General features: G+C 37.6%; 1 protein-coding gene across 2 annotated transcripts in view; it reads right to left on the bottom strand.

The window, feature by feature from the left end:
• Positions 1-5,222: 5,222 nt before the first annotated feature.
• The window catches only part of Dpp4 (dipeptidyl peptidase 4), an 87,495-nt gene continuing 65,479 nt past the window's right edge, over positions 5,223-27,238 (bottom strand). For both annotated transcript variants that reach the window (XM_090342738.1, XM_090342739.1), the window contains exons 21-26: positions 23,503-23,557; positions 22,804-22,903; positions 19,258-19,322; positions 8,515-8,587; positions 8,180-8,253; positions 5,223-6,359 (exon numbers count right to left, since the gene is read on the bottom strand). In XM_090342738.1, the coding sequence (XP_090198864.1) occupies positions 6,258-6,359; positions 8,180-8,253; positions 8,515-8,587; positions 19,258-19,322; positions 22,804-22,903; positions 23,503-23,557 (469 nt within the window). In that variant the 3' untranslated portion in view covers positions 5,223-6,257. The remainder of the gene's footprint in view (positions 6,360-8,179; positions 8,254-8,514; positions 8,588-19,257; positions 19,323-22,803; positions 22,904-23,502; positions 23,558-27,238) is intronic.

Below are 27,238 nucleotides of genomic sequence, written 5' to 3'. Positions count from 1 at the left end.
ACAGAATCTGGCAGTATATAGTGGAGAGAATTGCATTCAAAACTGTAACCTGGTTAGATTTCTCTGTTGAGTAATGAGTTGAATTTGTAATTGCGGCTGCTTAATAGCATGCCACATTAGGAAGTTTTTCCAAAGTCTACCTGAATGTCTTCTTGCCATAGTCTGATAAAGACCACAGTGATGAGCACTGGGTCCTTTAGGGTATTTCTTGGCTCCTAAAAGTATTACTCATTCTGTTTCTTATACACAGTGAGGTACCTCTGTTTCTGTCTGTTTACTTTTGAACAAATGACTATTTTACTATCATTGCAAGATTATTTTCAAATTTTTCAATATGTCTATTTTGTATATGTATGCAATGAAGTCAGATGACAACCACTGAAAGTTTTGTGAAGATAATTTGGGTAATATAATAAGTCTCTACATAACTACTTTGAGAGGGCAACTGTAATCAGAAGCCTACAAAGTTTATTTTAGGGATCATATTTAGATATTTTCCATACAAAGTTTTACATCACATTTGTCCCTCTGCTACACTTTCTATTTGTGTATTGAGTGTTATTTTGCTTCTAAGGGCAAACTGAATGTGGTTTGTATTATGTTGGTAGGACTGATATCTGAGGGACTGAAGAATAGACCTTTAGTAAGTCAATGTTTAAAGAGATGCAATAGGGATGGGAGTGTGGCCTAGTGGTAGAGTGCTTGACCAATTTACATGAAGCCCTGGGTTCAATTCCTTGGTATCACATACACAGAAAAAGCTGAAAGTGTTGCTGTGGCTCAAGTGGTAGAGCTCAAGCCTTAAAAAAGCTCAAAAAATAAAAAAGAAAGCTCAACGACAGTGCCAAAGCCCCGAGTTCAAGACCCAGGACTGGCAAAAAGAAATAAAGATTTAATAGAAGAGATGATATAGGAAAAGGAGATGAACTCTGGGAACTGTAGAGGTTTCAGCAAATGCCACTGTTATAAAGATGAGATTAAAAGTAAAGGTATGTGGTACAACTTGACATATATGTTAGCTGGTACATCTGGAAGCTAGAGAACTGATCAGTATAGCGAGTGCTAGGGAAGCCAGGAAAGACTAATAAGAAAGGGTAGGAACACATTTTAAATGATATCAAATTCTATACCAGGATGTTTGAAACATCCATTAAGATCGTAAAGAGGCAGGAAGTGTTGAAAGATTAGTCTGTACAGCAACAGAGACTATAGTGGGAAAGTTATTTCCCTAGGAATGTTATTCCCAAGATGATCCTCAGATGATCAAATAGAAGTTGAACATTCTCTATATAGCTGTTAGTATCAAAGTCAAATAAGCTCAAACATACTTAAGCGTACTTAAGAAGTGCAAACACAAGTGCTTCTAAAAAATAATTCCTTTTATGTAGAACATTCATTGGTATATGGTGATCCTATAAGCAGTATATATACACAATATGCACACACCTCTATTTGTAAACAGGTTGCAGAAAACACAGCAAATCCGAGAATATTAAAGAAATCTAAGCTTTAAACGTAGCATAAAACTCAGCCATTAGCTGTTTTATGAGAAACCAAAAATCACCTTCTGCCCACCCTGTGTCTGGCCAGTGTCATTCACTTGTTAGTGTGGGCTTAAGTTTGTATCTCTGTCCTTTTCCTCTTGGCTGCATGTGGAGTCATAGGCTTCTGTCATGTGACTTATTTCCTCCATTTGTTTGGAAGCCCCTGGAAAGCGAAAACACCTTGCCTCTCATTTTAAACACTATTTTTGTGCTTTGCGATTAAGAGTCATACGTAAACTTTATTAGAAAGTGCGTGCTGCTGTTCCTGTGACTAAGAGGAAGAGAAAGGTGGAAGGGAAATGTCAGGCATTGTATTCATGTAAGCATTTCAAGAGATGCAAAGATTTGAAGTAAAGATGTCTGTGCCATTTTTCAAGTTAAGGCACTGGAGCCCTAACAGGATAAGATGTTTCAGTGTTGAGGAGTGGTGCTGATAAACAGCTTCAGGGAACTGTGTCTCCAGCAAGAGATGCAACAAAGACAGAACTGCTTTCCTACCCAACAAGAGATTCATTTTTTATTTTATGCCAGCCCTGGTGTTTGAACTCAGGGCCTGGATACTGTCCCTGAGCTTCTTTTGCTAAGGCTAGCACTCTACTACTTGAGCCACAGTGCCACTTCTGGCTTTTTCTATTTAGGTGGTACTGAGGAATTGAACCCAGGGCTTCATGAATGCTAGGCAAGTACACTACCAGTAAGCTACATTCCCAGCCCAAGGAATTCATTTTTGTATCATGAAACCACAATCAGGCCTGGTGATATTTCTCCTAAGTATGTTACATTTCCTTCATCATTCATTTCTTTGTTATGAACATTGGACATCAAACCTTTCATTTTTATTTCCTTCTCAAGTCACAAAATCATGATTTTGAATAGAAGAATCTTAGAGAAATGTTATTGGATCCATGAATTCAACTAAGCTCAACGCACAGATATTTGGGGGGGAAACCATCTCTATTCAACATACACTGAATTCTTGTAATTACACCTTTATAACTATTTACAGAGTGTCTACTATGAAATCTACATTAGATTTTATGAGTGATCTAGAGAAGATTTGAAGTATGTAGGACCATATACTAGGTTATATAATTACTATGTCATTTTGCGTGAGATATTTGTATATTCTCAGATTTTAGTGCACCATTAAAGGATTTTGATTGTGGAATGATCAACATCTCACATAGTTCACATGATTTTTAAACAATTTGAAAAAATGGTGAATTAGTTCTGATGAGAGATTATGTAGAATAAGAGCTATAAATTCTTGAGGTGTCACTAGTGTAAGTAATAAAGGAAGTTAACTTTTTATTAATTCAAATTCTTGGATTAAATGTATTATCACCAAAAGATGATTAATTCATTCTAAACATACTACCATGCTCTGTGCCTCCCTTACTGGGTGTTGAGTGGCATTAGGCTTTCTAACTTCTATGTTTCTCCCATTCTATTTGATCATCTGTATTCTGGAGACATATCATATTCTCCAGGTCAAGATTCATGCAAAAGTATACTATGAAAGACAAGTCATCAAGCTGGTACAACAAAACCATCTCACTTTGTGATGGAAAAAAAAAGCTCATGCTTATGTTTTGGTATGAATTTTCCCCCTTAAAATTTATTGAATCTTAAATATTGCACAAATCTAGTCATCTTATAAATCAGTATTCTTGCATTGACTTAGAGAAAAGCAACAAATACCAAGAGGTGGAACTGATAGTCTGTGAATAAGAAAGGAAACAAAATATCTAGAATGTCATACAACCTGATGTGGTAATTGATCTTTATGTGGTTCTGAGTCATTGGAAGTACATTGAATTATGCTCTGTGTCTATTTAAGAAAGCATGAAGGCATACAATTATTTTTAGCAGTTTTCAACAAAAATTCTCTCTCTCTCTCTCTTTTTTTCTCTCTCCTTATCTCTCTCTCTCCCTCTTTCTCTCTCTCTCTTTCTCTCTCTTTTCAGCACATGCACCACTGGGCACTGGTGTACTTTAATGAGTTATGACAAAACTCTTAACTCTCTGCATACCTGTGGAGTTTGCAAATGTTAATGAGAGGCTGCACTTCTTAGGGTTGTAATTACTTCCCCATAGGTTTCAAATTTACCCTCAGATTAAGCTATGTCTAATTTACCTATCAGTTTATTTACCTTCCTTTACCAATAAGCTAATTTGAACCTCTTTTTTGGAGAGTAGAATTAATGCTTTGAGGGACAAACACACTTTAAGTTTATTCATATTAACATTTGTAACCTCTGTTGCATGAAAAAAGTATATGCTGTAATTCTCTTATTATTCTGGATTCTAGAGATAATACTAGAATGTTTAGAAAGGAATAGAAAAATCAATTGATAGAATTTTGGTATTTATCATACAAATTTTGCACAATATTTGACATATTTTATCTAACTAACATTGTCTAATATGTGGTTTCAGTAAGATAAAAAGTAATTTCTGTTTAATTTACTTCTAAGACCTTTAATGTGGTCCAGAATATAAACACATATTACCCTTGCTCCTTGATGTAGAGCTCTTCAAAGATTGGTACAACTATTCATAATGATTGAACTATGTTCAGAAACAAGATTATGACAGGAGAGTCACAGGCTTGGATGTTGGTAGATTGTTCCAATGGATGAGTGGGGACTGAGAGATAACTCAGGGAAAGTGACTCAATGACATGTTCTAAAAACATAGCTGAAGCTGGACTGAAGAACCTCTGTCCACACCTATGAATCAGCAATGTCATGTTGATCCAGTAGCCTGCTTCCATTTCCATTTCTTCCAGCTTTCGACATCTATGCTACAACTCTCCCTGTCTGTGATAACTTTTCTTAGCAAACAATAAGAAACTGAGTTTAAATTCATGAAGTCAGCTTCCAATAAATGGGGCAATTTTGAAAATAATTGAAACAGTCATGTTTTCTGTTATCAAAACATTTTGAGCTCAGATTCAGCATCAAGAATCTATGGTTTTGGTATGTTAATTAGGGAAACCAAAAACAATTCATCAGACACTTAAGTGATTGTCTTGTTCTTTTGCTTCCATTGATATAGCAGAGCTACCACTTTGATATTGCTATTCTTCATTTTTTTTTTTTTTGCCAGTCCTGGGCTTGAGCTCAGGGCCTGAGCACTGTCCTTGGACTTTCTCAAGGCTAGAGCTCTACCACTTGAGCCTCAGCACCACTTCCGGCTTTTTTCTATGTATGTGGTACCGAGAAATTGAACCCGGGTCTTCATGCATGCTAGGCAAGCACTTTAACCACTAGGCCAAACTCCTGGCCCCCTATTCTTCATTTTTATAATACAAATTTCACCATCATTCTCTAGAATTAAATTATAAATTACCTCTTACACACTACTGTACTGTATGCAAATTGTATTATATGCAAATCCATTTCTTAATATAAGTTTATATATGATAATAACTTTATATATATTAGATAAAAATCTTATAACCTGCTTAGCACATTTTATGTATGTAATTATTTTCTTCCTTTCTTTTTTCTTTCATTCATTCTTTTCTTCCTTTTTTTAACAAAAACTGAAATCTCTCCATTTTTATCAGATAATCTGGCATTACTAACAAAATAAACAAGAACTTTTAATTTTTGTTCTGACAAATGTGGACATATGCCAGTATGGTTTAGATGTAATTCAAGAGACAACTCATTACCTCTGAAAAAATGAAGACATATTTATTAAATGACCAGAAGAAATTCCACAGTATGTAAAATGGAACTACCAATACATAACATTACAGTTTCTTTTACATTTTGTAAAAAAACAATTCAAGGAGTTAAAATATTTTAATTAAGATGCTCAAAGAAATGAAAAGAAGAATTAAAACAAGGCCTCCTTCAAATTAGAATTGGCGATACAAACAGTTTAGACTTTTCACAGGGCAAGCTGATGTGTTCACATCTCAGTTCCAAGCTACTCATTTCACTAGAAAGCATAATTTTTTAGAGCACATTTACAATGCTTTCCCATCACCCTTGCTGTGTTTCTGTAGCACCTATAGCCGTAACTGGCACCTGGGGCCTTACATTGCTGGCAGTTTCTCTTGCATTTCTCTGGAGTCTATTCAACTGCTGTGGTTTTACTTAGAAGTCAGTGCTTTGCATATGCGATTTCCTGAGACGGTTTGAATAGTCTTTCTCAGAAAACTGTGCCAGTCTGGCTGTGAACAGCTCTTCTCTGAAGGAGCTGACAGTAACCTGGTCGTGTATGTGTGCCTGGAGTTAGAGCTGGTTTTCTAGCCATGTCCTGCCATCTCTTTCCCCCACTTCCTTGTCCCTAATCCTTATATAATGACATAATTGTCCATATCTTGCCATCCCTTTATGGAAGAGGACAAGATTTGGACAAGTCTAGTTAGAAAAGAAATTAAAATGCTATCCTATCCCAAGCTCTCATAAAAATAATTTATATTTGTTGTTTCAGCAGCTGATGTAGAAATGATTTTAAATGATAAACAAAACCAGACTGAACAATCTACATTGCTGGAAGGTAATAATCTGTTGTGAGGCAGAAATTCTTAATTATGATTATAGATATCAAGTTTGGGAACCAAGGTAGCCTTGCATTTTTTTTTGTTTGAAAGTTAATTCTTTTTTAAAGATCATTGCTTAACATTGCAGTTTGGAACTAATGAGAATAAAAATGGTTTTTAATAAGCTGTACTAGCATTCAGTCAGGGTGGTGCTAAGGTAGAGAGAAACATTGTTTTATAAAATGGCTCATGTGGGTATAGATGTGCTGGTGTGCTGTGCTACTGGCAATTCCGTGGTCTTCATCTGTGTACCACTGGAAAGAGAAAGAAAAAGGTGATGATTAGGAAGTGAGCTGCCTGCAGAAAGGAGAGATTCAAATGAGTTCTTTCCAACATATGTGATAGAAGACAGTGTTTTCACCCCTAAAATAGTTCATGAGCTGCAATGTGACCAAGAGGGTATCGGACCACAACACCCCCACCCCAGAGCCTTTCCAACACAGATTGTTCTACCCTGCTGAAGTCTCTTGTTCTCTTTTGCCGGTGTAGAGAAAATTTACTGTGCATTTGGCTTTACTGATTAGGGGTTTAAGTATATTTAAACTAATTAAAACACCCTGGTCAACTTTCAGATTTGACTCAAAGGACACTTTGAAACACACCATGCATGTATGGAATGTTTTTTATCCCATTAAGCACACTTTTAATTAAGTCCTCTCAAGCATCAAATTACATTGAAAATAACTGAACTTTAAAAAAAGTTTTCCTAGGGACTAGGGAATAGTTTGTTACTATTGCCATATTTTCAGTATAACTGAAATCAAAAGTCAAATGTACTATTCACAAACCCTTAGAGTTTTTACTAATATTAAAAAAATCTACATCTGACATTTATGTAGGAGTCTATGATCTGAAGCAAAAAGTTAACAACACATGTCTTCTTACATAATTGAGTACTCCTTTCTAGGCAAATATGCATTATGGAGACAAATGAGCCTTTAGATCTGCTTTCAGAGCCAGTGCTTATGGCTAATAACTAGAATCCTAGCTACTCAGGAGGCTGGAATCTGAAGATTGTGATTCAAAGCCAGCTCAAGCAGGAAAATCTGTGAGATTCTTATCATCAGTTAAAAAAATAAAAAGGCTGGAAGTGTATCTGTGGCTCAAGTGGTAGAGTGCTAGCCTTGAGCAAAAGAAGGTATGGAACAGTAAGAAGGCCTTGAGTTCAAACTCCAGTACTAACATATACACACACACACACACACACACACACGCACACATGCATGCACACACACGCTGCTTAAAGCATTAACCCTATATAAGAGCAGGAACACTGAATCTGGCCCAGAAAATATCCCAGTTTTTCTGTGTCAATGTTCCTGCTCTTATATAGGGCACCCTAGAAACAGCACAGAAAAAAGTAGAAGAGAGTGGGGGCAGGGGAGCTGATCCTCTAGTTCAATCAGGCAAGAACATTTTACACAAAAATATATAGTGCAATACACATACAACACACATACATGTATGCACATTTTCTTTTAAATCTGAAAACCTCTAGTATAAACAGTGAATTTGTCTAAATGCTCAGAAACACCTTCTGTACAGTTCTAACCACTTCTGACTATACTAAACAAGCCTAATAGTTTATTGCATGTGGTTGTTCAACAGAAGATAACAGGGCAATTGCTGAAAGAAAAGCATGCTGATTATTAATGTCCCACTGGTGTTAGAAATGGCTGGTAATACACACAAGCCAGAAATGGATTTTCATTTTGAACTGAGCTATTATCCTGCTGGTTTCACTTCAGAATGATTCTGCCACACATTTACTGAATAAGTGATTACTTTCCAATCAAAATTGGGAGAGACAGAATAATCATGGGAACAGGAGAACAGCATTTTGACACTCCGAGGAAATGCAATATTGTACTTCTCAACCTCAAGCTCTAATGTTCCTGTGTGTGTGACTCAATGACACCCCTTCTCCAACTTCATGCTGGAGAAAGAAATTAAAAAAAAAAAAAACCTGCTTTCTGTCCCTATCCTCTTGGACCCGTATGAGAAAAGGCCCTCAAAGAGGAAGCTAGACCCCACCAAGGCACTTTTCCCCACCCTGGATGCAGCTCCATCGTACCATTGCTTGGAAATCCACTCCAGCATCCACCAGGGCTTTGGAGATCTGTGCTGACTGCTGAAAGTGAACGTTATCTGCAGGGAGAGAAAGAAACAAGTAGCTAATCACCTCTCCGATTTTCTGATAGCCAAGTGTGGAAAAGGCACCAAAAGAAGGGGCCTGTTTGAAGTTCTAGGACTCAGCATCCCATTTAGCCCACGACAAGTGAGTTGTGGAAAGCAACACTGTTTTATTGAAGTAAATGTAACAGTCTTGCCCCTCATGCTTTTGTTTTGTCAGTAGTGAAATTGCAAACCTGTCTGTGATACTAAAAAGTCTAATTAACTGAAACTCACCATCTGCTGTTCCATGAATAAGGAGGTACTCAACTTGTTTAAAATTTTCAGCTCTGCTCATGACTGTTGAATTCTGGAATTGGGAAAAAAAAGAATGTCATTATTCAAAAAAGGATCTGCCATAAACTGATTTTTCACTTCAGTTTACAAAATAAAATGTTTTCAGCTGGGGCCCCCTTTGATACAAAATATAGCAAACCGATATTCAAGCAAATGCTGTCTCCATGCATGGCAGAATGCACAGCCTGCCCCATGCCTGGAAGACAGGACTGGAGAGGGAGGATGCCACATCTTCCCTCACATGAAGGAAGAGGGCACCTGTCACCCAGGCTGCATGCAGAAAAGCCCTTGGGTCCTACTCCCAGATTTGTTATGTCCTATACATTAGCACAGGGCAGAGTCTCATATTAGCAATGTATGTTCATGGGCTTCTGCTGTAGTTCAGCCAAAAAGTGTATCACCATGGCAACCATGTGTCACATGGTGGCATACATGCTACATTTCAAAGAGCCTGTACATAGCATTTGCAACTGAACATACTCGGCAATATGTCATGTGAACTTTGGTCCACATTACTAGGTTCGAAATCAAAAGCAAATATTACCTCTTTGAGAACAGATGTTTAAAACCCAGACAAATGTAACATATGGGAGGGAAAAGGGTGAGAAAGATCAAGAGTGGCCTTTAAAAAAATCAGAGCGTTGTTGCTTCCTTCATTCTGTATTTTGGAGAAAATGAAGCTATTAGAAAAAGCCATTCCCAAGGCACTCGGTGAAATAAGATTTTATTCTTAATGAAGGGTTAGCTTTTTGAAGATAGTTTTGTGTCCTGAGTGAAGGTTTGAAAGGAAAATATCTTAAAAGGATAGAAATAGTCATCTGATTTAATTTGTGGCATTTACAGAATTGGGATGAAGGGGAAGGTGTCAGCTAGATTTGGGTGATGGTACGCTACTGTTGGCTTTGATTGAGTAGTCAGGGAGGGGAAAGGCCATGGTCTCCCTGTGTGGTGAATTTAAAAGTAGCTGGCTGATCCTGTAGGACCTTGGTGATATTCTATGAGAGTCAAGATTTGTATTTTATGGATACCGTTGTAGCTGATATGAGCTTAATATATTATCTTTTATCAGAGACCTGGTAGTCTGACCAGCAGGAGATGAAACTATGAAGTCACAGCTTTTACATTCTAGACTCTGCTTCAGTATTCGTTAACAGTACAGCTAGAAATCGGCTGCAGACTCAGCCTTGAATTCTGTTAAATGGGAAGACTAGCTCCTCTTACTTCCCTTGCAGAAATAGAAGTGAAGTGACATGGCAAGGCATGTTTGAAGCTGAGTTGCAGATGCTAGAAAGAGAGTTATGTGATATAGTACTTCTGGGAAACAAAATCCTTTCTATGGTCTAAATTGTCTTAGTTGATTTAGGCTCCCCAAATTATCCTCTCCTACTAAGCTCAGCATACATACCCTGTCATTGCTGTGTACACTAGTACAAATTCATCCTGACCATAATCCATTTGTACCTCCAATTCAGAATTTGTGCATGCAATTTGATAACAAAAACTTGACTCATTAAAAGTCACACATTAATCTTACTTTGTAAGAGAAACTTGTATCCTGTGAGATGTTCCAGATAAATATATCCATATGGGAATCTATCCATCCATCCATCCATCTCAACATTACCCTTCATTCACCCATCCTTCATTATCTTTACCTAGTCAAACAATATGTAATTGTATCTAACCAGTAAAAGCCATAAGGGTATTGTCTATAGTCATTGTTTTTAGCATCTAGTACAGTGCTACATATTAACCATATACAGTAAACTATTAAACATCAATATTGTCCACTATTATTTGCCCTACTTTTGCTCAGACTAGTGGAAACAGTTAAGATCAGAAAAGTAAAATATTTTTATTCTGCAGTTTAAAAATTGTATTATTATTATAAAAGTGATGGACAGAGGGGTTACAGTTACAGAAATGTTTATTCTGAGATTTAATGAGATAATTTTCCCACTTTCAAATCATATACTACACCATTGGAATTATAGCTATCATTCATTAGTTACTCTGTACCTAACACAACTAAATATTCTGAAGGAATTCTGAAAGCTCTGGTGTATAACATGTGTGTGAAATAGATCTTTACTAGTGCTACTTAATGATGCCTTGATAGGGAATGTTAAATAGCCTGTACCAAGATCCACTGATAGAAAAAAGTCAGAGCCATCTATTTTCTTAGTTGCCTATTTTCTTAGTTACTAAGGAGATAGAGATTGAGAGAATCACAACTGGAAGCTAACCTGGGCAAAAACGTGGTAAGACTCCCATCTCAGTCAATTAAAAAAAGCAGCATAAGGCAGCATGCATCTAGCATCCCCTCTATACAAAAAGTGAAAATAGGAGGATCATGATCCAGACTAGCTGGGCACAAAAAGAAACCTTCTCAAAATATAATTAAAACAGAATGTGCTAGAGGTATGGTGCAAGTGGTAGAGCATCTACCTAGCAAGTACAAGGATCTGAGTTCAAATCCCAGTACTGCAAGAAAAGAAAAAAATGGATTAAAAAAAAAGTGTCAAGAGCTGAGCAAAGTCTGACAGGAAAACCCCTTTACTTTCTATGTTTCCATGTCATCTCATCTAAAATTCCAAGCTGCTTATAATTTGTCTCCCAGCAAAAGAACAGTGTGAAATCAAATGTTAATTAACTGTCCTGGAACTTGACATATGCAGTAATAGTGGGTACTCAGCTCCTACGACACTGTGCCTTCTCACATGGAATTAATTGGAAGAGAGAGTGGACAGAACAGCCCTGTGGGATTTGGGAGCCATGTACTCTGTGCATGTGGTATATACCCTGATGTAACAATAGAATTCTGAGCAATTATCTGCCCTTTAGAGAGGAAAGGGTAGAATAACTCTCTCCCTAAAGGCATCATCATACGCCATTCAAAGCTGGAGACAGGAGAGGCTCAGACTTTAATATTCTGAGCTGCATATCCAGGTGCCATTCAGTATCCTGTGCAATGGTCTTTGCTGTTTGTCATGCTCTCAGTCCATGCTGACTTCCTCTCAGTTTGTTTCTCTCCAAGTTACATGCTGCCCTTTGCTCACAGAATAGAGTTAGTTTTTTATTTTATTTATTTAATTGCAAACAATGTATAGAGGAGTTATAGTTAGTTATGTAAATCAGGTAATGAGTACATTTCCTTTTGAACTGTGTTACCCACTCTCTCATTTTCTCTGTTTTTTTCTTCCCCTCCTATTTCCCCTCACCTTCCAAAAAGCATTTCTTTAAGAGAGTAAAAAGACAAGTCAGAATAGGAGAAAATATTTGCAAAACACATGTCTGATAAATTGTTTTAGTCTAAAGTATAAAGAAAAAAATACACCTAGACCTGACCCAGATATACAACTGCCTCACCTCGCCTCACCTTCTACAGCATGACAGGCCTGCCTTGCTCAGCAGCACAAACAGCTAAAGCTGAGCTGAGCCTCCAGCCTTCCCAGTCCTCCCTCCCCACACCCCCACCCCCGCCCCGGTGCCATGAAGCTGAGAAATGTCATTGAAACATAGAGTAATAGTTAAGAGACATATAAATACACAGGACAGTTAGCAAGGAATGTGATAACTACTGGAGTTTGGACCAAAACAGTTTCTGGCTGCCTTTTTTTTCTTAAATGGAGTGAATACAGGCTGAAAGAAGACAATTTTTATAAACAAGTAAAACCCTGAGCCTAAGATAAATGTTGTGATGTACACACTGTAGCTGTGATGAACTAGACATGGTGAGAAATGCAACATACTGAGAAAAAGACGAAAACTGTGATAAAAGTGTCATGATGCAAATTGTTTTACATTAACAATATTACACTACAAAGAAAGAAAGACAAATACTTTAATGCAGCAAGAGAAAAATAAAACAAAAGCTTCTTCTGCAACTGCAAGATAAGTGAGCCACTTCAAATGCTCACTTCCCCTGTTTGCTGGGAGAAGGCTCCAGAGGGACTTTTCTGTGCGAGAGGCAGGCGGTGGGGAAGGAGGCACACACCCAGTGAAGGCTCTCAGATTTCAGGAAATTCCCCCCGCCCTCCACCCCCTTCCAGGAAAAAAATGCTGCTATCTCTCTTTGCTTCTGGACCCAGTGATCCCCTCATTCCCTACCAGATTGTGTTTCCTGGCTTCTCCATTAAATTTCTACTGTCCACCGAATGGCACACTTCAACTGGGATGCTCACATACAAAGCCAGTGAAAGAAAAGAAATGCATGTATTCTTTAAAAATATGATTAATGATCATGGAGGAAAATAACTGTGCTATCTTCATCTATCCAAAGAGGATAATCTTTCCATTGCCTATCCATAGAAACAATTTTTTTTTAAAGGAAAGAAAAAGAAAATGGATGACTAAGTTAGAAACGGAATAGTCTATCACCAACTACGAAAAAGGAAGCCTGGAGTGATAAATGGGCAAAGATGCAATGGTGGTGCAGTTGGCACCACCTCTCTCCTGAGGCTAGAAACTTCCGGAGAGCCCTGCTGCCAGCAACAGTCTGGCAAAGAGAAGTGGGAAGGATGGGTCCAGTGGCAGTGCCGATTCCACAGCATCTCTGTGAGGAGTTTTGCCTCCAGTCCCCAAGAAGAACCATCTGTAGCTGCTTGTTGGATTATGCTGGTTCCTCAATTACTTTCCAACAAATACATCTTTGTATTTTTGAAATAAAAGAAAGAGCTGATGAGAGTAATGAAGAACTAATTTGTTTTGAGAACCAGGAAGATGGTTTGCTTCATGAAGATAATGGTGGTGGCAGATGTCACAGTTTCAAAGCTGACTTCATGGCAGGATTAGATGTCTTCTGGAATTATTTGGGTTTCATTATTCCCATTATCCAGATGAGAAAACTGAGGTTCAAGACATCTTCATGATCATGTTACTGGCAAGTGGAAGTATAGAATTTAACCGCTGGAGTTTCTATCTTCTAAACCATGTTCCCAAGCATCATATATTGTGGCTTGGCACTGCAGCCAACAGGAATGCCCCATTCCCAGACTCTCGTAGAACGAGCAAGAAGTCACTGAGCCTAATAGACAACTATGCATAGAATCAGTAAGGTATTACCTTGGGCTTACAGGCTTGCTTTGTGCATTCTACTTACAAGCAATGTCACAAAAACAGTATTAACTGATGCCATTTGGAGAAACATCATTAATACCTCAGTGGAAGATATAGAAAATATTTAAGAAAAAAAGTTAATCCATCCCACTATGTCAGATGTTTTAGTTGTTTACGTCTATCAAACAACTGTCCCCATGAGATGCCAGGGAACAGCTTCCACCAACCCCAGACAGGGGCTCTACCTCAGGCCTCATAAGCAACACTGGCTTCTTTAAAGATCACACAGCAGTCAACATTTTATCAGCACTCCACAAACAAGTTAAGGTTTGGCTTAAATCTGAAGGTCTCTCTCCCTTTGGCATATTCTGGGATAATAGAACAAATGTCAAATCAGTACAAGATGGCATATTTACAAAATTGCACCCTGTTTTGCATAACCTAACGATGCAGCAGTTCTTAAGGATTGAACATTTCAAATCTGCTAGCAGAAGACTGCCAAATCTATGACTGTTTCGTACACTTGCCAAAAGCCTATCAAATTTTGAGCAAAATGCAAAATAAATCTCCTCTACAAGTTAAATCAGCCCTTCTGTGTGTTCCAGGGTGCCCTCTCCTTTTGGCATTATGGCTCAGGACTGGGGGCCTATTCCTCTTGCCCTTGATCTTGTATTCTCTCTGTATATATTCACACTCCCTCCCTAGACTATGTCCTGCTGTATTGGCCATCATTTGGCCTGATACTGCCACAGCCCTTTCTGTGCTCTCCCTTAGTTCAGTGGTCTGGTCTCACAAATCTTGGGCAAACCACTTGACCACATACTCCTTGATCTCCAGTGTTTTGCTTGCCCATCTGTGTGATCTATTGAAAGCTCTTCTGGGCTTTCTCCCCATCTCTTCCTACCTCTTTCTGCTGGACTCAGTGTCCTTTCCTTTGCTTAGCTCACAGTGACTATGTTACGTAACTTTTTTTGGCCTTAGTTTCTGTGCCAGTAAAATGGAGATAATTAGAAAACTTATCTTAGAAGGTTTGAGAGAGAACGGAAACTGAAGAGTCAGGTAAAAGAGCTGAGAATAGTTCCAGGCTATAGAAGTATTTAATAAATGAATAAAATAAACAAACATAAGAACTGAAATGAATAAAACTGGTTTAGAGAAGTGGGGGGGGAGGGGAACCCTAAGTTCTGTGTTGTTCCTATTTCCCTCCTGATATGTTTCCAGTTTAGTTTAGAAATTGCTAGTCTTTTTCATACATACTGGATACTTTGCATATTTAAGTTCATGTTTTATTAACTACTTTTATTTCTACCCTGTTATACTACCTGTCTCCCCTGACCCCCTTCCCCCCAAAAGAAAGAAACCCTTGGTGTTTTTTTTTCTACATTCATTGGTTAAGTTTTTGGACGACTAAAATACCAAATGTCTTAAACAGGTAAACAAAGCCTACCATGTGTTAATGTCTTTTGCATATTTTACTGATGACCATGTGAACTACTTCATCCCTGACGGTCACAGCTCACTCCTTCCAGTGTGGATACACTTGTATTGACATACAGGTTGTGCTTCCTTGGCTATATGATTCCTCTGCTCAGACCTGTCCTCATTTCTGTCTGTTGTGGGCTGAGACCAACTGCAGAGATGTATTCACAGTTCTGCCCTGCTCATTAACTCATGTTTGTCAGCCCTCCATTTCACTGGCTTATTTAGAGCCCTCTGGAACTAGCTCCTTGGGGTTTTAGGAAGATGAATGTCTTCTCTCCTCTTTTATGTCCTTGTATCCTTTTAAACTGCTTCTGCTTTGCCAAATGGCATTAGGGGAGTGATGAGCTCACAGAACAGTCCATGGAGTCACTGCTAATGACATTGCCTTAGTCCCAGGGCCCCTAATCTAGAAGTCATCTTTGAAAGAACAGTAATGTCTGGAGGCAGCCTCAGCAATGCATGCTGTAGGAAATGAAAGGCAGACCAGCCTTTAGCAGGCACAACCACAACACCTGAACTTCCTGCCTGTTGCATTCACCTATACAAATGGCTCCTCTAATTCCTTTTCTTCAACAGCAAGTAATACTTTTATTTCACAAGATGTGCTGCTTCTGTTGGTGATATGGATTCTTCCAAATATAGATCATGAGTAAGCTAATATCAATTCCCTTTTTACTTCTGAGTTTTGTTAAAAATGATAGTTTCTATTCAAAGGCCGTGATTCTGACTAGTGTATCAATGGTTTTGTAGCTGAGAATATAGACAAATGTCAATGTCTTGCTGAGCTGTATACTCTGGGCATGCTTTCCCCTCAGTGTGCTGGAAAGAGTCAGCAGTGCTAACCTGTTTTAAAATTTTTACTCCTGACCTATCTGAATTCACAGAGGGGTGAAAACCTGAAGAAATTGTTGAAGTGTTTTCTTTGTCTTTTCAAGGGTAGAGACAGAGGGAGACATAGAGGGAGAGATAGAGAGGAAAGGAGGGGGGAAGAGAGAGAAAAGGAAGGGGGAGAGAGAGAGAGAGAGAGAGAGAGAGAGAGAGAGAGAGAGAGAGAGAGAGAGAGAGAGAGAGAGAGAGAGACAGAGAGACAGAGAGAGAGACAGAGAGAGAGAAGCAACCTGGGAAAGAAAAAGTAGAAGATGGGGTCCAGAGGGGCAGCTGGGGCCTTGGAGGAAAATAGAATCTTTAAATGTATTCTTGCCAGAGACAAAAGCACAGGCTCATTTAAAAAACAAAGGAGGAGGGCAGCTTTATTCTAAAGCCTGCTGTGCACCAAAAATAGGCTCTTAGATTCAGTTCTCCACTTAGATTCAGTTCTCCTCATTCTGAGGAAGCAACTTAGCCATGGTGGAATCAATTCGTGAATGCATTTGCCTCACTTTCTCCTGCCCACCTTCACTGTCACCCTCCCAGATAATTCCTCCGAGTAACACATTGGGAACCTTTCGCTCCCTGGTACTGGCAGTTTTAATGTGTCCATTGCCAGCAATGAATTTTGTGCCAAGAAAACCCGACTCCTGGCGTGGAAGGATTAAACAGTCCTCGGGTGCCATCTGTGCAGCGAAGTGAAAGAGTGACTTTGTGCACCCAGTGTGCGCATGTTGCCATTGGCAGTAGGAAGTGACTTCTATTTACATGACTACCTCACGCAGGGAACACCTAAGGGGAGAGATGAAAATGGCCACCACAATGGGGGGTAGCGTTTGAGAGAAGGGGGGGTGTGTGTGAGAATGAGCCTATGGAAAAGATACAGAGTGAAATGGCAAAAATTAAAGATTGATGATCTCTGTACCTACCTAGGGAGGAGTAGGTAAGAGGAAATAAGCCGTGAGTTTTGAGAAATTAAAGCAGGTATGGCAGACTTTCTTGGAAGTCAGAGTTTGAACTTGACCCTTTGCTTCAGGGTTGAATTGTTACTTCAGAATGGAATTGTCAAAAAAAAAAATAAGTTTTCCAACTTATATTTCCCATTCTCACAGCCAAGGGTTAGGATTGTGTGAAGTTTAATTTGAATATTTGGGGGCTGTGGGCACTACCGGGGAAACCCTCAGGAATCAAATTTAAGTATTCAGATTGGATCACAGAGAAGAAAATCCCAGCTGTAAACTAAGAGAAATGACGGAGAAGTACAACTTGTGTCACAGTGTTTCCCTTCAAAAAGTTTTCAGTGAGAAAAGTTGCTAAAATCAGGGTTTCACTCGGCTTTCTTCAACTACCAATTAAGTCATGCTTCACTGCAGCATTTTGCTGATTAGTTTGCTGGGTTTTCTGCCAGGACTGCCTTTGAATTGTGATCTTTCCCATCTCATCCTCCTGACTAGTCAACAGTACAGACCAGGGAAGGTTTTAAAACAGATTTATACTTGGTACTGTGCAACCAAAGCATATGATGTTAAAGAAAACCTTGAGTGACCAATGGTGCTGCAGATGGGAAAAATACCAGCACAAAGTCATTCTTCCTTGAGGACAGAATAAGGTGAGGATTAAAGATATTCAAGGAAAATACCATGGGATAGCAAAAGGCTACTCTCCAATGGGAAGGCAGCCCAGCTCCTAGACAGATGGAGACAGAGAACAAGTAAAAATCCAGGCACTAAGCAAGAGAGAGCAAGGTGACAAAATGGATGAGCACAGGAGCATTTAAAGAGTAAGACTGCCCTATAAATGAGCCTACTACAAGGAGGAAGCTGTAAATTGAGATAATAGTGGAATAGTAAGTACCAGGAGAAAAAGGTGAACAAATTCAGCAGTGATATTCACTAGACACTATGTTGAAAAGAAATTATACAACTTGTGAGTGGAGACATGAGGGAAAAACTGGGAGAGAGTTAGGGAAGGGGTAACACTGTTCCAAAAGAATTGGACTTATGTAACTGTAACCCCTCTGTACATCACCTTTACCATAACAATAAATAACTTAAAAGAATTAGTGAATACTAGATTTAGTTGAATACGGTGGAAAGTATTACGGATAAGGTTGAGCTCCTAGCTCTATGTGGGATACACTGTGGAAAACCAAATTAGTCTGATGTTTTAAAAAAAAATGTTTTAGGTCATCTAAACATATATTGCAAAACTAGAAACTTTCAGTTTGTTGTTTTGATCAGAAGATTTCAGAATGCAAAGGAATCATGTTGACATCGTAGAAAAATGCAAGACTGTTGCTCCTCAGAGATAAGTATTAATATGAAGCCTAAGTATTGAGAGTTAAGACACAAATGAGGAATAATTAGTCATACATTAATCTTGTTCTGGGAGAGTTTTAAACATTTTTTTGGACAGTGAAAACCTCAGTGGTGTTTTACTTGATTATCTAAAAACAGTAATTTAGCATTCTCCCCCCTCTCCCCATCGCATACCCTTGCTCTCCAGACAAATAGAATCATGAAAGCCTTGGAACTGTCAAAATGCTGGAAGGCTCTCTAGTGTTTACACCACCACTTCCACTTGCACAAGTGTGGTACTGAAGGGAACACTGGCTTTGCCATGTTGTGCACCCTACCAACAACTGATAGTAAAGCTGCAGCCCAGACCATGTTTCCAATGCTAAGGCTTGTCTGCAGAGCATTCTGCACATTGGTTCTGAGAGCTTCAAGCTTCGAGATGATTGGATGCTAGATAGATCAGGAGTTTTCAGGGTACTGCCCAACTTATGTGACTCTCATTTGCTTTGCTCAAGTCATCTTGTGTTTAAAAATAAAATGAACAAAAACAAAAACCTGCTTGGTTAGCTATAAGTAAGAAAATGATAGGCTTGTAAACGCCTCTTTAGTTATGGCAATATCCTAAGAAATTTTAATGTACGTCTGAAGGTTTAGAGTTTTCTGAGTTCACGAGAAATATGTTGAGTTTGACATGTTTTCTAAACTGAAATTTTTATAATTAAGGTAATTATCTGGTGTTGCTTTGTATTTCCAAATGAATGCATATTGTGACCTATATAGCATACGATAAAGACTGTAATTATGCAGAATATAGTAGGGAAAGCTATTGGAGTATCTCTAAACCACCTGTGTTATTTCTTTTGAACATGAATTTTGCTGAAAATAAAAAAGTATATATTTTCTAAAATAGATACACTTACAAAGTTCTTAAACTATTTATAAACAGGTTATAGAGTGGGCATAGCTAATCATCTCTTACCTTGTAGTGATCAAGGTTGTCTTCTGGAGTAGGGAGACCCATGTAACGTTCTGTGTATACTGAGTCTATAATTGGAGAAAAAATAAAACCGATGAATTTTTAGATAACAACTTTCCTTCTACTTATTGAGTTACCATACACATTTTTCTGAGTCTTAATTTTGCCTGGGTACATAGCATTACCCTTATCAATGTCTTTAGTTTATTGATATAGTCAGAGATATTGATGCCCTGACTGCTCACTCAGACTCTAATCTTTTCATCCTGAGCACTTTTCATCCATTCATACTTAACCCCTTGTATGGAGACAGAAGGAAATCAAATTAGATTAAAGCTCACAAAAAATTCCACCTATAAAATAGTTAAATGTGAGGTATGACCCATACAAAGAAAGCCATCAAGCTCATCCAATTGCCTTGAAATTCTTGATATTGAGAAAAATATATACCCTAATTTTTCATAAAATATTGGCTTTTGGAATCCCCTAGCAATGATCAATTACTAGTTAACTTTATTTTATTTTTTGGTGTGTTGGGATTCACTACATTGAAAAGAAAGCTTTCAGTAATCAGTCCTATATTAGATCAGCTACTTCATCCTAGTGCAAGTTAAATATTTTTTCCCTCTTTTTGTTTTTCTTTTTTGCCAGTCCTGGGGCTTGAACTCAGGGCCTAGACACTGTCTTTTTATCCATATATTTTATTATAATTGTAATTAATATAAGGGTTACATTATATTCACCAGATAGAAGGTGCATTACTTCACAAACATTGATATCCTTTCTCATGTCTTTTGCTCAAAGCTAGCACTCTACCACTTGGGCTACAGTGCCACTTCTGGCTTTTTTGTTTATGTGATACTGAGAAATCAAACACCCTGGGTTTCATGAATGCTAGGCAAGCACTCTTCCACTAAGCCACATTCCCAGCTCTCATTTTATGGGGACATTTTAGTTTTTGTGCCATAACACTCAAGGATTGTGAAACAGGTTAAGTTAATATCGTCTGTGAAAATCACATAAAATCTTTTTTTAAAAAACTATTATTTCTTTTATATAGAAATATAAACCTCTTTGAGAGAAATGATCCTTGTGTTAAGAACAAGACACGATCGATCACACTAGAAATAGAACAATATATGCACAGAAAGGACTCTTAGATATTTGAATATCATCTCTTAACTGCATCCTGTTTAGGATTCACCCAAAAATAATTGACCAAGTTGAACAATGCGAGAGGCCCATACACAAATAGAATGAATTGAAGTCCCTTTGTACAATTACTTGATATTTCTTTAAAAAGGGTTTTAGTTGTTTATTCTTTTTTAATTTAATTTAATCTTTTTATTGTTGGGGTAATGTATAGAGGGCTTACAGTTACATTCACCAGGTAGTTGGTGGATTTCTTCTCACACATTGATACCTCTGCTCATGTTTGAAAATCACATAAACTCATAGCTATAAATATAGTGAAATAACATGTTACATAATGGGTTTGATTGTTTTGGATAATTAAACACTTTGCCCAATTCAAAATGAAATTATATAGTATCTATATATCATCACTAAAATATCAGTGAAGAGATTTATGGTGGGGAAATTCTACATAAATTTAGAAAACTGACATTCAAATTAAGAAACCTTATTGTTTTGAAAGCTGCATTCTTAAATCACCAGAATACAATAAGGAGGAATGATATGTTGTCATTGTGATGTAAAGGCTAATGCCTTGAATATTGAATACACAATTATTTCAGGATGGATTCTGTTCATTCACTTTTTTTTTTTGTGGGTCCTGAGTCTTGAACTCAGCCTGGGTGCTGTCCCTGAGCTCTTCAGCTCAAGGCTACCTCCTTATCACTGGGTGTGGGCATTGTCCTTGAGTCCTTCATCTCAAGGCTACTTCCCTACCCTTGAGCCAAGCCCCACTTTCCATTTTCTAGAGGTTATTTGGAGATTAGAGGCTCAGATCCTTTTGTGCCTTGGTTGGCTTTGAACCTTGATCCTCAGATCTCAGCCTCCTGAGTAGCTAGAATTACACTGTGCCCAGCTCTGTTCATTTTTTTACTCTAAACTGGACACCTTAATACTTTTGAGAGACTGGTAACACATACTACAAACTATACTAACAAGAATTAGTTGTCCTGCATGCACATATCATATCATTTCTATGAAAGGAAAATATTTTTTAGTTCTTATATGGGTGACAGTGACATTTTGCTATTTTGATTAAAATGAATAAACCATAATTTTACATATCTGAAGTACATCCATATATTTAAAAAATATTTTTAAATCTTCACAAATGCTCACGTTTTTTTAAAAAAAAGTTTAACATTTAAAGATTAAAAACTTCAGTTGTACATCGATAGGGTGAAGACAACCTTTAAGGGCAAAATAAAAACTTGCTAAACACCTACAGCCTTTACTTCTTCTGATTTTAGCACATAATATTGGTTCCTTATGTAGACTGTTATTTATATCAGATTTATATATGTATGAAAAGATCTGAAATTTAAAAAATAATGTTTAAAATATTATGTATAACTGCATGATGCAGTTGTTATGAACTTTTAGGTATAAGCCTTGAAATACCACTCACATATTCCTTTTATCCAATCCGAATAAAAATGTCCAAGTTCACACACAGGTTTAAAATGTCTGTTCCTATGTATTAGACAGGTTTACATCTGACTTCTGTGTCCTTCTCATTACGTGCTTTACTTGCACATTGTTTCTATTATTTCATTGACCACCAGAGGTCTCCATAATAAGCCATCTAGCTGAACAATTAATATCAAGCAGAAAATTATTAGACGCAAATGATTCCACTGTGTGCAGATCAGATGGTCCACGGCAAGGTATAACAACATGTTTTGTGCATTGGCTTCTCTTCACCGCGGGTGCCTAAGAGAGGGCCTTCCCAAAGACTGGTACTTTCAAATAGCAGAATACAAAACATTGAGTATATTCTCTAGCAATCTTTCTATTCTTACACTCTATGAGGGACATCAGATGGGATCAGAGGACGTACAAGAGAATTCTCTATCTCTTCCTCCAGTCTTCCACTATGTATTGCAGTTTTACATATTTTCTTAATGAGGATGAATCTTTCAGCTATTAAGAGGGAGTAGGCAAAAACACCCTCATCCCTAAATTCATCTGCCTTTACTCTTCTTTTCCTCCCAAATCCCAAGTTCTATTTGAGTCAAAGGGGAAAGGTTCTTATTTCTACAAACAGGTGAAATTCCCCAAACCAAATTTGAATAAAGATAAGGAAGGGTTTATTTGAGTGGTCAGCACTGGGGCTTTTTCAAAATTTAGGAAACATAGATTGTGGATGAGAAACTAAATGTATAGATAACAATAATATCACCCAGTCTTATACAACAAGCAGAATAAATGAGATCATGATATCAGTACCCATAAAGAATCTCTACGAATAACCAGCCTATTTGCTGTAGAAACACTGAAAGTCAGAAAGTAATGGCTTTCTTTACTAAAATTTTAAGGTCAACATTGGTTCACTCTTTGACAGCAATTACATACCATAATACTCCCACCGGGACACAGGCGCTACTGCAATTCCACACTTGAACACACCACTCCCCGATCCCAGGACCATTGAGGTTACGTACCCTCCATATGACTAAGGAACGGAAACAGTTATTTTTACGGAGGTAAAGGAATAAGGACATATGGTAAGCGAGTCGCAGTTTCTACATTTCTCACATCTTTATATACTGTGCCTCTTTAAAGACAGAAAGCATGGTATAGAAGGCTTAAATTGGCCTTAATTGGGCAGTATCTAAAGATTACAATTTCAGAGGCCTTGTTACTTGTCTTAGTAAATGGGAGGAGAGAAGCATGGAACATTCGCTGACCTCACTGAGTGAAGAGTACTAATTAATGAAAAATAGTGAGTAAGATCAACAAACACAAATCTTTACTGACTCCTGAGGTGTCTCCCTTCTTCCCCCTTCATCTCTTTCTCTCCCCTCTCTCTTTTCTTCCCTCCCCCATCTTAGTCTTTCTCTTTATTCCCTTCTTCACTCCTTTTCTCACTTTGGTGAACAAAGATTTGGGCCTGGCTTAGTTGAGACTCTAGCATGTTATTTCCCAGAGGTGTAAAACTTGAGAAACATGATTTTCATCTCTAAATATTCACAACTGAAAGATAAATGAACCTGCTCTGGATTTTAGTCACTAAAGAATTCATACAGATTCATCAGTCAAATAATTACTCACCCAGCCCCAAATTGCAATTCGCTGGCTGTCCACGAATCCCATTTTTGAAAATTGTCTAAAATACATGAAAGAAGTCCACAAATCAATTTTGGACTGTGTACAGAAAACAAAGATAACTACATAAATGTGCATGAATGTGAAACTATGGCATTTGTTACCTCATTCATTCTATTTCAAAGTAGGATGAATCATTGTCAGCAATGCCAGCAATCAAAACACCTGAGAAAACTGTCTGCCTGAGATAAATGTCTATTTAACCTAAGATCTAGATGAACAAGGATTGCTTTTAGTGTGTGTGTGTGTGTGTGTGTGTGTTGCACAGAAAACAAATCCTGGTAGTTTTTTTCACAGCTTCATATAAAAATTTGCAGCCCAGATGTACTTTTCTTTACATAATTGAATTTAAATCTCTCCAGATGTTTTTTTTCATTTTGAGAGTAGTCACCCCTGCAGTGGAGAAAGATAAGGGCATAAAGAACATCTGGGCATGGCTTAAAAATGTCTCCAGGACACCTATCTGAGAATTTAAACATCATTGTCTAAATAAATTTCTTGCTATGATAGGTGTTGATTAGTTAGCTTGGCGCCAATAAATAGAAATCACATTTTCTCATTGGATTAAGAAGTCTTTTGCCATTAAACCATGTTCAGGGTTAGAATCTAGATAAAGAGATTAGAAGTACATTTTAGGGATCTCTCTGGTACTCTTAGCCTTCCATTAAAATAAATTTTGACTTAAAAAAAATCTAGAAAATGGCTGGATTCCAGTGACTCACATCTATAATCCTATCTATTCAGGAGGCTGAGATGGGAGGATAACAGTTCTAAACAAGACAAAGCAAAGAAGTGTGTGAGGCTCTTATCTTCATTTATGGATCAAAATGTCAGAAATGGAGGTGTGGCTCAAGTGGACGAGCATAAGCCTTGAGAGAGAACATTAAAGGATAATGTCTTAATTCAATTCCTCAGTACTAACATATGCATATACAAAAACAAAACAAAACAAAAACAAACAAACAAACAAAATCAAAAGCCCAAACTAGCAAGTGCAACAAATGTTGTAGCATGGTGAGAGGTTTGGGGCCTTCACAATGACAAACCTGACAGTTTTTGTGTTTTCGGTTGATGGTGTCAGTAAATGACATTAGGGAAATTCAGAATAGGTTTCTTTTAAAAAAAAAACACCAACTCAGCTTCTCCACTCTAAACCTTGCTCTTTAACCTGAGTAATATTTAGAAATATGCACTGAATCAAGAGTGCACAAGTTGGCGAACATTTTCAAGGTAAATGTATCCTTGAAACCGTGACTTTGCGCGCACTCACAGTCTCCAGGTCGTTTTCCTGTTTGTAAAAGTACAAGAGTAAAATGTTTTTCCATTGGACTCCATAAAAATTTCACTTGGGTGTTCATCTTGTTTAAAAGTTTACATAAGCTAGACATGTGTATGCTTCTATGTCTGGCTGTGTTTTATGTCTGAGAATTATTCATTCTTTTTAGCCACTAAAATAGTGTTTCATTGTATAAATACGCTCAATATCATTATTTATTAATATTGTTATTGTACTAGGATTTGAACTCAGGGTCTTCTGCTTATAGATAAGTGTTCTATTGCTGAACCATGCCTTCCATATCTGTAAGGTACAGAGAGGCTACAGTTGTAAAAGTTATATAAGTCAGGTCAACAGTACATTTCTTTTTGGACAGGATCACTCCTTCCCTGCACTCTCTAAAAACTGTTTTCAAAATATTGAAGTCTGATTCTTGAACGTATTTGTACTGTAATTAAAATCTTTTTTAATTTTAAGGAAAAGTTATTAATTTTAGTATAAGGAAATTTCACCCATTCAGGGATATTTTAAAAATTGTCTATCATTTTCCTTTCTATTCTTTGATTATCTCTTTTCTTAAAGCCATTTTTTACATGGATTTAATCATTCAAGGACCTTTCTCTATTTATTGGTCTGAGATTTCACAACATAGTCTCCAACCACCTCACTTATTAGGGTTCACTAAACATTCAAGCAGAAACTCAAAAAAATTCAAAGATTATGTTTCTGGTAACATTCAACTGGTAACAGTTGAATGCAGTTGAACAGAAGAAGTGGAATAAGAATGGATCTTAATCCTGATTCACCTTTACAAATTACCTATGAGTTTCTATTTCTTTACCTGAATTTAAAACATCCACCACCCACAGCTTCTGTACAATTTCACTGAGAAACTGCAGGTAAAATGCCAAACATGCTATGCACAAATCCTACACTTCTCCTTTCTTTTAAAGCAGATCAATCACATCAATGAATCATGCCATATGGAATGGCAAAAAAAGAAAGAGATGCTTACACAATGAATGGATCCTTTATGACTGTGAGACTCTGAACTCTGGGTCTGGGCATTGTTCCTGATCTCTTTAGCTCAAGACTACTGACCTGCCTCTGGAACCACAGTGCCACTTCCAGTTTTCTAGTGGTTTATTGGAGATAGAGTCTCATGGACTGCAATTCCCAGGCTGGTTTTAAATCAGGATCCTCAGATCTCAGTCTCCTGTGTAGCTAGGATTACAGGTGTGAACCACTGTGCCTGGCATGTTCTTGTTTTATTTTAATAGGAGAGTCACCATCTGTAGGAACTCCCAGATCCCATACTTGTGACTTCTACAATATAAGTATGTACTAAACCCCTCTACTCTCCCTTAATTGTAAGGAATGCACTCAAGTGTTCAGTTCGATGTTTATTCAGTGTGATTGGTGATTTTGATTGTCAACCTGATTCGAGAGGCATACTAATCCTGTAGGATTAGTAAAGCACACCTCTGGGAATACCTGCAAGGACGTTTCTAGAGATGGTTAATTTATGATGAAAGACCAGTCCTAAATAATGGCAACACAATGCCAAAGACTGGGACTAAAAGAAGGAAAAAGAAATAAAAATAAAACTTAAAATGAAAATAAGTTAAAAGAAAAATAAAATCCCTGTTCAGGGGTTTGTTTTCTCTGTTTGTTGCCTGCTATGAGTTGCGTAGCCTCTACCACATTCTCATGTCACCGTGATGGTCTGTCTCACTATGCATAGGCACAGAAACGATGGACTGTGGACTGAAATTTTGGAGACCATTACAACGTATGTAATTCTTCCTTTAAATTGTTTATGTCAAGTACTTTGTCACAATAGTGCAAGTCTGACAAACACTGGAAATTAGTATCAAGGATTGAAGTGATTGTTGTGATTACCTGACTGTCTTCCAGAAATCTGTGGAGGTGAATTGTGAGAGACTGGGAAAAATTGTAGAGGCAAACTAGAAAAACTTAGGTAGCCATAAAGAGAGTTCAGTGGGCAACTCTTGTGGAAGCACAGCAGACTAGGATGCTGAATATAATGTGTACAGAAAAGACTGAGCTCTTGAAGTTTCATATGACAACAAGGACTACATTTGGAATCAGACTAGGTAACATTTGTGTTATATTATAGTGAAGAATATGTCTACACTTGCCCGTGCTCTAAGACTTTGGCAGAGTAAGTTAAATAGTGATGGAGGAAATTTCATGGTGGCCCAGAATTTAAACTGTAACATGGTTATGGTTGTCTGCTTTTAGTGAAGTTTACAGGAAGGACTAAGAGCATAAAGCAGAGCAAATAGGATTTTTTTTGAGTTTTTATTGTTGTTTTATTTTGATTTTATCTTTTTTTGTGCTTTTAATTTTTTATTAAAGAATTTATTAACGTTGATTTTTACA

This window comes from Megascapheus bottae, chromosome 12 (genome assembly GCF_031878675.1).
Source record: "Megascapheus bottae isolate mThoBot1 chromosome 12, mThoBot2.hap1, whole genome shotgun sequence".
NCBI classification, from domain to species: Eukaryota; Metazoa; Chordata; class Mammalia; order Rodentia; family Geomyidae; genus Megascapheus; species Megascapheus bottae.
The sequence above is the reverse complement of the archived record's forward strand: the minus strand, read 5'-3'. Positions and strand labels throughout refer to the sequence as shown.